The 12,600-nt window shown below is 40.9% G+C and overlaps 1 protein-coding gene across 2 annotated transcripts in view; it reads right to left on the reverse strand.

Annotated features, from left to right (window-relative positions):
• Window positions 1-12,600, reverse strand: part of FBN1 (fibrillin 1) — a gene marked incomplete at its 5' end in the record, with an annotated part of 144,034 nt that overhangs the window by 7,207 nt on the left and 124,227 nt on the right. For both annotated transcript variants that reach the window (XM_082290967.1, XM_082290966.1), the window contains 15 exons: window positions 553-669; window positions 1,223-1,345; window positions 1,561-1,686; window positions 2,282-2,488; window positions 3,040-3,165; window positions 3,762-3,893; window positions 4,319-4,441; window positions 6,059-6,178; window positions 6,520-6,636; window positions 7,335-7,400; window positions 8,773-8,922; window positions 10,899-11,024; window positions 11,474-11,593; window positions 11,862-11,990; window positions 12,350-12,466. In XM_082290967.1, coding sequence (XP_082147093.1) covers window positions 553-669; window positions 1,223-1,345; window positions 1,561-1,686; window positions 2,282-2,488; window positions 3,040-3,165; window positions 3,762-3,893; window positions 4,319-4,441; window positions 6,059-6,178; window positions 6,520-6,636; window positions 7,335-7,400; window positions 8,773-8,922; window positions 10,899-11,024; window positions 11,474-11,593; window positions 11,862-11,990; window positions 12,350-12,466 — 1,899 coding nt within the window. The remainder of the gene's footprint in view (window positions 1-552; window positions 670-1,222; window positions 1,346-1,560; window positions 1,687-2,281; window positions 2,489-3,039; window positions 3,166-3,761; window positions 3,894-4,318; window positions 4,442-6,058; window positions 6,179-6,519; window positions 6,637-7,334; window positions 7,401-8,772; window positions 8,923-10,898; window positions 11,025-11,473; window positions 11,594-11,861; window positions 11,991-12,349; window positions 12,467-12,600) is intronic.

The raw sequence follows: 12,600 nt of genomic DNA on the forward strand, positions 1-12,600 counted from the left end.
TCACCAAGGATATGGAGTTTGATGTTTTGGTCTCCAAATACCTCCAAATTCATACCAATACCACAGGATCATCAAACTGACACAGAAATGGGCTCCAGCTTACAGAGCAGAAAGTGTGTTTTACAGGAAGCAGTTTAGCTTAACATTTCCACGTACCCAGTGGGTATGTGTTCAGAGGACAACTGCAGAAACATATATTTCATAGTTGTTGTTTCAAGAGGCCTTGACATGATCTCAATGAGCTACAAGAAGAGAAATAGAACTATTCTTCTGCTCAATGCCTAAGAAAGAGTAAGGCAAGAATTACAAGGTGGTGTTTTTACTGGCTGGTTCTTGCAAGTGCAAAATTTAAAGACAGATTATGAAAGCAAGGGAAGGTAGGAGCGAATGGGCCTCTTTGCACCTTCTGCTCTGGTGAGATTAGGATCAGAATCTGGCCTATGTTTCCATTCGGTTTCTCAGGAAGATGATTCTACATCGTTGCTACTTTGCTTCTGGAGTAAGGGTCAGTAATAAATCCCAAATCTGTGTCTCCCTTCCCATGTCACCTACCAATGCAGGCTGTATGGTGCTGAGTGAATCCAGGAGGACATTTGCAAGTGAATCCCCCAATAGTGTTGACACAAAGGAACTGGCAGTTGTGCTGCTTTGTTGCACATTCATCAAGATCTAAAAAAAACCAAGAAAACATCTTTTACTTATGTTTGCTGGACTCAGAAAGAAGTGATTACAAATAACAGCAAATAAAGCCTTTTGAATCTACATCTCACTTTCCATGCTGGCTTCCAGTTCCTCTCACATGAAGCCCCACCTTATCCAGCATGCTGCAAACGCAGTAGGTAAAAATTCTGTTGATGTTTGGCAATGTACTGCAAACCATGCTCGTCTCTGCATCCAATAAGATCTATTTATCATTGAATTACATGGCTTAAACCAACATGCTTACCAAAATAAGAACAATCAGATATATTCTTATTTACAGAATCTTTTAAGATCAGCTGCCATCAACCTGCAAAAATTCCTGTCGATCTGTTGTTCATCCAAATTAACAAGGAATTAACTGAAATACCAGCTCCATTCTATGCAGGCCACTTCCACTGTCTTTAGTGGAAATATTCATATGAATCAAGGAGACAGATTTGTATCATTTAAATGTCCTTGTATTCATTTTTTGCCTGTGGAACACAAAGTTTCCACAGTATATTCTTCTCTTGATTTTTACCTTTGCAGCTTCGCCCATCTTCTTGCAGGATGTATCCTTTTGGACATGAACACTGGTAGCTCCCCTCAGTGTTTTTGCAGATGAAATTGCAAGGTTTTGGAGACTCATTACATTCATTCAGATCTACAAGAAACAAAAACAGATACCTCAGTGCTGGTAATCAGGATTTGTGATAATGTTTTACGAAATGTTCAGGATAGATCAGAAGAAAATCCAAATCCCCAAAGCATTAACAAGTGACATTTTATTTCCTCATTTTTCAAAATCTTTCTATTTCCTTCTTCAAGTCCTCTCTTAGTAATAAACTTTATACACAAACACCATAATGAAAAACCTACCAACACAAAGAGTGCCAGTGATATCTGTAGTGTAGCCCAGATTGCAAAGACAGCGGTAAGTTCCCCTCTCGTTGATGCACTCCCCATTGCGGCAGACGTCGTGAATAACCTTGCACTCATCAATATCTGCAATTAAACGAGGGTTAGTTCTCAATGGAACAAAACTGATTTTGTACAGCTTCGAGAGATTCTTGTGACCTGACACAGAAAAACCCACACCATACATAAAATAATTACATAAAATAGTGAAATATTGCACAGATTTAAGGAGTACTATTAAGTGGAAAAATATGGAATGGAGCATTAATCTAACTTTCTTATGCAATGAACAAGCTCTAAGTGGAAGGGAACAACTGGAGCTGATCATGTATCAGCCTCCACAAATCAAACACCACTTTGCCTTCACATACACAAATAGCTCTTAATGTGTCCCTGCAACACACTCAAATGTAAGAGTGCAAATTCCCATTTGAGGGCATGTCAGTCAAACAGGACATAAAGCAGGTATCTGCCAAGATGGGATGGATGCCTCATCATCCAGGGCCTTTGGCTATGCACCCTCCTCCCAAAGGATTATATTCAGTCAACATGAAAAATCTCAGAAAATTTCACCTGAGATCTAAAACATTTAGGACCTTACAGTGTTCAAATATGCAAAAACAGAGTTTATAATTTATCTCTTAATTTGGCATTGTCTAAGAGAGCATTTAAGGAAAAGTACCTGCTCCACTGGACGTGTATCCTCGGCCATGAGGGCAAAGTTTCTTGAAGGCCACGGTGCCTGAGAAGGGACAGACCTCACAGTTCTGCCCCCAGCCTCGGCCACCGTCACAGCAGCATTCAGACTTGGTGACAGCGTTCCTGTTGCTCGATCCGATTTGGCACATACTTTGTAAGACTTCGGTGAAGCAGTAGCCCTCCCTGTTGTCTGAAAGACAAATGGTGCATCACAGAGAATCCTAATGGTGACCACCAGAGGGTCATGAGATACTGGGAATTTAGTCAGGAATAGAACAGAAAGGGCATACTTCACCCTGAGACTGTGGAACTGAGAGTGAAAGACTACCAGCAGTAAGAACGAGAGAATGACATCTAAGGGAAACAAAGACAAGAAATTTAGCAAAAGGTGGAAGACAAGAAGTTACAATATGCTTATAAAATACATGTTTCTGTTTGAACCTAGAGAAAAAGGACTGGCTGAAAATCAGGACCAAAGAAATGTCAAAGCAGTTCCTGGCTGAGTGAAACCATGGAACAGTCAGCTTTTGTAGCAAGTCACCCCAGCTGGACTGACCGAAGCAGGGATATGGTGAGCATGGCAAGAAAGAACTTGCAAGAGGACACCTACATACTAAGGCCCCTTCTCAAAGGCATGTAAATTCAAGAGAATGTTTTCTCACCATACATTTCTAAGTTTAATTTCAACCCTCAGTGCTGCTACGCAAGTGACAGCTCATTCAGGTGTGAACTGGGACTTACCAAGGCACTCATCCTGGGTGTCACTGACGGTGAATCCCTCGTTGCACTCACACCTGTAGCTCCCCACTGTGTTCACACAACGGCCGTTCTCGCAGAGCCCAGGTTTGGTCTGACATTCATTCTCATCTGCGTTTTTGAAATTTTATGACAAAAATCAAGTCCAAGTAGGACTAATGCAGGTAAGAGCACCTGGTATGGAATTCTTATGCTGTGCATTCTGCCTGGTTAGATTTAAATTTTTTTTCTTCTTCTTATATTTTAAGGGTTCTTTTACTCAATTTTCAGAGGAAAGATGGCCATCTAGCTCACAACTGTTATATAAATTATAACTGAAGTACATTCCTCACTGGTTTTCAAAATTTTTCATAGTTACAGCTGCACTTCTGAATGCCATCCAAGGTTTAAAAAAAATTCAGACCTACTCTCATTCATGCTAACAGACATAAACAAGCCTACAGCAACTGACCCAAATCCTCACCTTCCCTCAGAGCATTCAGCAGCAGCAGTACAAACTGATTGTAAAGACTCCCACACCCAGCTTTTCTACTTACTGCCCACAGGTGTGTACACCTGAACAGCAAAACCAAGTGTGTGCAGACCCATTACGCAGGCAGTTGTGAAATTCTTCCCTTGAGTTTCTTAACACTTTGTTAAATCCAAAATTTTTAGCTCTGCTGAGAAACTGTGTATTTCAAGAGCTTCAACACTTCAGTGTCACTTACCTATACAGCCTTCCCCATCTGGTCTGCGCTGATAACCAGGCCCACAGATACACATATAGGTGCCAATTAGGTTTTTGCATTCCATCTGTTTTGAGTCACAGTCGTGAATTCCTTCTTCACACTCATTCTGATCTAAAACACAAGGTTTAGACTTTATTATATAGAGAGATGATCCTGGAAATTCACAGTAGTAAATTCTGACTTTGGAATCTCAATTGTAATCAAACCCTACACTTATATTTATTGTTTTAAACCAGCTATAAAATATACTAGCCTTGAGCAAATGGATTTCTCCCAAATGCCCATTTTTAGGGCAAGACAAAACCACATCATCTGATATGACCTCATTTTAGGCAGATGTATAAATCTACTGGCAGGACAGGCCTAGTACAATCAAGTGCATAATGCGAACCAAAGAATTTCATCCCAAATTCCTTCTGACTCAGTTACTTCCTGGGATTAAAACTCTGGCCCAATAGTGCAGTGAGTCAGAGCCCTGCCCCTGCAGGAACTGAAATCATTATCTCATAACAGTGAGAGTCTGGTAGGAGCTTTACCTCTGCACATTCTCCGGTCCTCCCGCAGAACGTACCCCCCGGGGCACTTGCACTCGTAGGATCCAAACGTGTTCACGCAGCGGAAAGCGCAGAGCAGGGGGTTCTGAATGCACTCATTGACATCTGCATTTGGAGTGACAAAGACCACGGGGGAAGGGAAACACTTGTGTAAAACTCAGCAGACAAGAGCACAGGTTTTAGGTACAGGCAGTACCACAGATCCCAGTTTACTGAGGACTAGATTTTAATAGCTGGGGACCCTTGGTTCTATGCTTCATGGATTTCTGTAGAGAAGCAGGCAACAGACACGCCAGGATGTTTGCCCAGCTCCCTGAAGTTTCAATAAGTTCAACAGCAAGCAGCCAATGGAAATAATTTCCAGATCCATGCTGCCAAAATAGTTGCTCAGTTAAAACTGTACCTTTTCCACATCTAGGTTCTGGGTTTTTTGGTTGGTTATTTAAATTCTATGTGCACTAATTCAGCTTCTTCATAAACTGAATTCCACAAAACAATATCCTTACTAGAAACATTATTTTGAAGTGCATTTACATACGTCTGGACTACTTGAGTAATTACTGCTATATAGTGATGTTTATGCACTCTGCTAACTCCTCCTCTGCAATTTGAGCTTTCACCCAAATTCCACAGGGAAGTGAATGAAGCTCTAACTGTATATAAAACTAATGCAATCTGATGCAAAAACAGAAGCATTCTTTTGTATGGGCTTGCAAAGAAAGAGATTGTGGCAGATAATTTAAGAACAGCTGTGTCAAGTCAGAGGACAGTGTCAGAATGTCCTAGGACATTCTCCTCTCTCTGGTTGTAACAGGAGGAGATGAATATTAAAAACCTCATACCATGTATGCAGAGAAATTTCCCCTGATACAGCCTCTCAGCTTAAGGACTCCCACAGCCAAAAGCCACAACCAAACTATCAAGCTTAATTTCCACTGATGGATTCCCACACCAATTTGTATATTCTCTTTCTGGGTCAACTTATACTTGTGGCCTCACTAATACTCTGCAGCAAAGGGTTCCACAACTTAAATAAGTACCATGCATATAAAAATGTTTGCTTTGGTTTGTCTAACATGTTCCCTCTATTTTTGGTACCTTTACCACTTGTGGCTTTATAAAATCATATATCTCTTCAACCACATCTTCCACACTGAAAAATTCTGATTTATTTTCTGAGTGTCCCATCTATACCTCTGATCTTCCTTACTTCTCTTTGTGTATTTTCAAATTTTAATTTTTGAAACGAGACACCAAAGCATGAAAAAATATTCAACTTAGGGGTACCAAGGTAATTGTTGAGTACTGTATTTGTATTTTCTGGTCTGTTCCCTCTTTTTTCCCTAACTCACTCAAACAGCCCATTTCCTATTTTCATCATCCACAGTGAGTTTCTTCACTCGAGGAGGTAGGCAAAAACTACACACAGTAAGCAGCACTTTTGGGAACTGTTCTGGAGAGACTGCACCCCAACATGCTCCTCTCTGGGCAGTCCCTTAAGTAGACACCACCTGAAAGCCTGTCCACCCCAGCTCCAGTCAGCAAAACACACTGCAGTTCAAGGTGGATACAGGAAGGAGGAGCCCATTTTCCTGTTTCAGATAAAGAGGTATTGTTCCAAGTGTCCATATCTTATTTTTAAAGCTGCTTTACTCCCCTCAACTGTTTTCAAAATCAGAAAACACAACTACAACAACAGTCCTTAACACATGGGAGTCCCACCTTCACAGGTCATCATTGGCCCAGGCTCAAATCCTTCTACACAGGTGCATTCGAAGCCTCCTATCACATTCCTGCAAGTTCCATTTCCACATGGGTTTCCAACAGCACATTCATCAGTATCTGCAAGTAGTTAGACCAAGGCAGGAATACATGGTTATACTCAACCAAAACTATATAAAATCTACGTTGTTGATGTGCAACCAGAAAAACAGAAAATGCAAGAACTCACTAAGTACTGAATTAGAACCACAGACTTCTAGGATAATTTGGGATTGCTAGAGGTTATCTGGGTCAAACACTCAGCCAGAGCAGGATCAGCTTGGAGCAGATTGCTCAGACCCTGCCCTCCAGCAGGCATGGAGACTCCATGATGTTAGAATAAAACAACCCCACTGCTCCTTAATGCCATACCTAGCAACTCAGAAAATCTTGACAATGGCAGCTGGAACAGCCATACTTACCCACACATTCTGCTCCTTGTAGGATGTAACCATATGGACATTCACAGCGGAAAGACCCATCTGTGTTGATACACTGCCCAAATTTACAGTTATCAGGATCAAGGCACTCATCCACATCTTAACCAGAAATACAAACAACACAGTAAGTGCAACTGGCTTCATGTGCTTTTAGACTTCTCTCAAAGAACAAGTGTCCTGGCAAGAAACATTCCTGAGATCACAAAAAGTACTAATACTTAAATTCTGACACACTAGGATTAGGGCACAGAATTTGTTTTGCAGGCCAGCTTTCAGAATGCAGAAAAGAAACTGATTCTAAATGTCAGATATAAACCTCTCTGACTGGGGCTACAGGGAGAGCAGCAGATATGAAAAGCAGTAGTCATCCAGTGCTCCTTAAATGCAAACTTTTGCCAATAAGGCTGAAGTGCTGTTTGTCTTGGGAGAGAACAGAATGTACTGAAGGGATCTGGGAAACTGTGGTTTGCACTTCTGGAGGATTAAAACCATTTACTGTAAACAAGCTACACATATTGTAGAAGAAAAGACAAGTATGCTACGTGACATTAGATCCAGTCTCTAGAGCCTACATAAGTTTCCTAGCTCTAAAAGAAGTTTAATTTCTGATATTTGAGATATTCAAGCTTGAATTTGAAATCAGTATGAAAAATTGGGGAAAGAAAAAGGTATAGAAGTTTCCACAATTCATGTGGAAATAGTTGCAGAGGTGTTATTCTCAGTTGAAAGGGAGAATGGCTTATGGGTGGAAAAGGGACACTGATGCAAAAAAGGCACAGTGCAGTTCAGGCACTTACCCAGTCTTGCGTCACCAGGTCCAACAAGGATGCCAATTCCAAATGGACAAATCTGTCTGAATGCCTCTGTAAAAAAACCATAAAAATCATACCATATGTTAAATTCTATCTTGGCAATCAGAATTCCTCACAAGCTACACATAACCACTGCTACCAGTTCATCCTCCTCATGTTCAGGTCCAAAAAAAAAGCATGCACATGTATAGACTTATAATTTTATATTCATGCAAAATCTGCATGTTTGCTTTACATTTCATCCAATCTCCTCCAGGCATATATGTAAGATCCTGTGAACAATTAGCAGTATTTAACTTCCTTAAGAAACAAACTAATGCAGCATTTCTGCTTTAGAAGTACCAATAGTAGTGGCTGCGTTTTTTCTGTTGTAAAAGAAAAATTTCCTACATTTGCTGAAGAAGGCATGATTTAATCCAGACTTGGCTATCTTAAAGCTACTTCTTCTTTAGAAGATGAGAAGAAGGGCCTTGATATCCTTTGAGAGAGTTTGGACTGTGAAAAATGCATGTGCTGACACTTCAAGGAAATGCTGCAACATATGCTGTGCTTTTCAACTGACTTCGGTTCACATGGTCCACGTCAGCAGAATGAAACACGCACAGGCAATAGGCCTAGGAGGAATATTGCAACTGGTACTTCTAATTCTTTTCTGACCTCGCCTTTTGTGAGGATTTTCTGCAAAACATCTAGATGACTAATGAATGAAATGAACTGCAATCATGTATTGCTGAAACCAGTAATGCTGTTAACCGCATTTGTCAGCATGAATTAAAGTCCGTTCAGCCAACTGCCCCACGATGCTACAGAGGCCTGTTGAGTTGCTTGATGTCGACTTACTCAGTCTTAAAAAGGATACTAACAAAGGAAAGTGTTTCTTTAGCAACAGTCCAGGGAGGCTTTCCTTCAAGGCCTGCATTTTGTTATTCCCTGCTATTTCTGCAAGTCATTCACATTGATAAGATTGAAAACTTACATTTTCTTAGTATCAATATTCAGGTGCAGATCTAGTTTAACTGTTTGGGGTTTTATTTCAATTAGATTTCATGTTTATGGCACCTCTTCCTATACCTATTTACAGTTAGAAGAATTCCATTTGTGTCTTGCAGGACTTGCCACTCAGAGCCTATCAAGGACCTACTTGCTGCTTTCTGTACACTGTCTGTATGTGATACCTCCACAGCAAGATACCCAGCCCGTAATCACTGTAACAAATCTATAAGCAAAAAAGGAATATATTTGATATCTGACTATCCAAGGGACATGGTTTTGAGACTGCAATGGCCTCTACTTTACACAGACCAATGACAATTACTAGGGTTAAACACCTTTAGAAAATTATTTTTCAGAATTCCTTCTAATAAGAATCTCCAATCTCCTTTCAGTTCAGAGAGGCAGTATGGTAAGCTGGTCAATAACCCACCATCTGCTTCTTCTGGGCAGAGCTCACAGGGATCTCCCCATCCCTGCCCCTTTAAGGCACAGCAACACTCTTGTTTGGAGTGGTTTCGGGACTTCGGCACAGAACATTTTCCATCTTCAAACTTGGTAAAGCAGTAGCTCACTCTCAGGTCTGCATAGGGAAAAAAACTTGTTATGAGCAGTTAGGGTCACTTTGGCACAATTTTCACACAGAGGTGTTAATTGCATAATTACACGATACCCCCCCACCAAAACACCCAACTTCCATCTAGCTCTGTTAATAGGAACCATCGTTGTCTCTGACTGTGGAAGATTTGACTAAGGAGGGAAGCTCTGTAGCTCAGTAAAGAAAAGCTATAGGATAGTTTCCTACTTCAGTCATGAAAAAGCAAGGGTTTTTCTCTTTGGTCCAGCAGAAATCGAAGAGCTGTACTGTCCTCTTATCCTCATTCCTCTTTGAAAAAACTGAATGTTGCCTCATGAATTTATATTCTATTACTAGTAAGAATCACTCGAGTCAAGAGATTTTCATCAGCTTGCAATGACAATATTATGTAGTGCTAAAATGAGAGGCAATTTTCAACAGCCCTTTCCTTCCTCATTCTTCCAGAGGTACACACAAACAAAGCAAACTCTCCCTGTGGCACTACATTTCATTTCCTGAAGCTGGGTAACCAGGATGCTGGACAGAGCTGAGATCACAGACCACAGGCATCCAGCAGGCTGGGAGCTGACAGCTCTCTGTGCTGGCAGGGGGACAGCAGCAGGGCAGTTATGGAAGCAGCTGCTCATCCAGTTTGCCAGCTGCAGCATCAATGCTGGGCAATGTCCAGGTTTTAACAAAGTCCTAGGTAACGGGAAGTTTTAAACAAAACTTTGTTTGGCCTGAGATACTTGAAAAAAGAACAGTCCTCTTTAAGGCATGGAGAGAAGCCCTTTTTGAAATTCATACACAAGTGTGCATTTTCCTCTGACATTGTGTGGAACAGTGGCCTGTGTTTAAAAAGCAGAAGATTGGGCTGCATTCTTTTTCATTATTTTTTTCTTGGTGGTTTTTTGTGATTTTTCTTGTTCTTACCTGAAGAAAAGAACACCCTGAGATTGAAGAAACTTCATTTATACAAGCTACATAAACACAGCTAAAACATGCTTTCTTGATATTGAGTGAAGTAACAGTGCCAAACTGCATGGTGGTTTGGAGATTTGGATTAATGTTTACTGCAGGTTGGATTCATTTTTACCAAAACCACAATTTCATTTAGCCTACTGTGAAGTGAAGAACTTGCTATGGTGTCAACAAGCTTCACTGTTCTATGCCAAGCAAAACTGTAGAGGTCCTTATAAAGGTCTTACTCATCAGTGGTTCCCACTGTGCACAGTGTATAGGACATTTAATGCTGTATCTATTTAATCACTTCCAAAGCCTTTAAAGTAACTCACTCCCTAATTTGTTGTGCTTGTTCATTATACACAAAATAAACTAACCTGTGGCTTTTTATTACTAGATGTTCAGCTTTTAGCATCTGATCTGTGTGTTAGTGCCCATGTTTCAGCTCTGAACTGTGTATGCAGTAATCTGGAAGCCAAAAGACACTTCAGACTTCCCTAAGCAGATGGGTGCTATTTGTCCTCACAACATTGCTTGCAAATTTTTGCCAACAATCTTTTTTTCCACCCACACGTTTGCAGAGAGGATCAGCACATAACAAGTGTTATGGTGAGTATTGTAAGTGCTAAGGACAGCCTTAAAACTGGAAATGCTCCCTTTAGTCTCCTGCCCGTGTTCGTGCTCCATCTCTGTGTCATGTTGCTGTCTACAAGGAGTCCAGGTAGCCCCAATATTTCTTCCAGGGGGGCAAGAAAGGATTTCAGGACAACATAACTTCTTTGTGTAACCTGTGCATTTAACATTATCTTCACCCCTTTTATTGCAGTGTTCTGTTTAATGACAAACAGATGTTAGGGCAAGACAGAACCTGGCCCCAGCTACAGAATTATCATGTTTTCCCTATGAAAAACACTGTTTGAGTCCAGAGTCGTCTTGCTGTATTAGAAACAGCTCGCTACTAAGACTTTTATGAAACAGCAAACAAATTTTGAAATGCCAGAAAATAGGAATGAACTTACCTTGGCATCGCCTTCCTGTGGAAGACAATACAAAGCCTTCTGGACACAGACACTTGAAACTGCCTGGAGTGTTGCTGCATGTCCCCAGGGCACAAATTTCTGGCTGTTCCACACACTCATCAATGTCTGTAAGAAAAGTCATTAAAGAGATGAGAAATAATAATGTTTACACTGGCAGCTATACTACATAAAGTGCAATTTTACATCATCACTGCTATCTATCATATTTGACAAACAAAAAAGCCCAACAAAAAAAACCAGAAGGAGGAAGCAGTAATCCAAGTGCAAAATCCAGAGTTAGTTTTCAAATCCTCAGGCAGTGGGCAAACTTCACCAATGTACCATCAGGAAAATAGCCTGGGATTATATTTTTCTAGGGTTCAGAGCAAGTAGTTCTGGTTCAAACAAATGTTGGTGAGACCTTTTCTAGGAAGTGAGAGACTTACTAGTGGCTACAGTTCAGAACTGTAGGCTGCCACTAAAGACTAAACATTACTCACATTCAAATGCAAGGGAAATAGGTAACAATTGTGAGCAGCTAAGAAAGAGACAGAGGAGGAGTGTTCTGTACATACCTTCACATTTGTCATTCTGCAGGATGTATCCAGGAGGACAGATGCATCTGAATGAGCCATCCAAGTTCTGACATGTGCCTGGTGAGCATTTTCCGGGCTCCAGTGCACACTCATTGATATCTAGAAGAAAAGAAAGACAATTTATTTGAGGTAATTGCTGTTATCTCAATAAACCTCTGACTGAGGCTACTTTAATTTTGATTCCATCAAATGGAAGGTGGAACTTCTCAGGAGCAGGAGAGGAGTCATCTTCCTGTCCTCTTGTCATTGTTTTCTTCTGCTAGGTATGATGATGGCAGTGTGACAGTTCTCTGAGCCTACTGCTTCACTAAGCATATCTGCTCAAGGTTTGCTGCACTTTTTTTCAACCCTAGAAGAAAGCACTCACCAACACAAGTCCTTCCATCCAGAGCCACCTCATAGCCATCATTGCAGAGACACTGGAAGGACCCGATGGTGTTCACACACTGACCATTTCTGCAGAGCATTCCATTTCCACTTGCACACTCGTCCACGTCTAAGAAAAACAACATTGAAAGATGTCAGAAACATCAGCAACAATGGAAACTGGGTAGGTGAGTTTTCTGTTTCCACCATATCAACAAAGTAACTGATAACACAATCCCATTTCGAAAGTGAGGGGAAATTACTATGTTATACAATTGTCAGAGCAGGAGTAAAACCCAAATGTTCCTGTATCTTGTGCCAACATTCAAGTGGCTCTAGGAAAGTGAGCAGTGCGTAATCAAAGAGACTGAAGAAACAGGGTTTTGTCTTTAATCACACAGATCATGCAAAAGAGAAGATGGTAGTTATGGTACTTTTATTAGAAGTAGGAAGTCTCAGGAGCACGTGCCTGCTCTCAGCACCCCTCACCTATGCAGTCGTTGTTGTGCGAGAGGATGAAGCCCAGGTTGCAGCGGCAGTTGAAGGAGCCAATGGTGTTCCTGCAGGTTCCGTTGCCACAGGCGTCTCTCTCACACTCATTAATGTCTACAGAGGAACAGAGGAGAAATAATCCACTGCCAACAGACAGAATAGAAGGCAAAAAGATTGTCCTGTCTCCCAAAAAGAAAATTTTACATAGGTTTACACACTCGATATTAACATCTACAAAAATAATCAAG

The sequence above is a fragment of the Coloeus monedula genome (assembly GCF_965178545.1).
Source record: "Coloeus monedula genome assembly, chromosome: 14".
Lineage (NCBI taxonomy): Eukaryota > Metazoa > Chordata > Aves > Passeriformes > Corvidae > Coloeus > Coloeus monedula.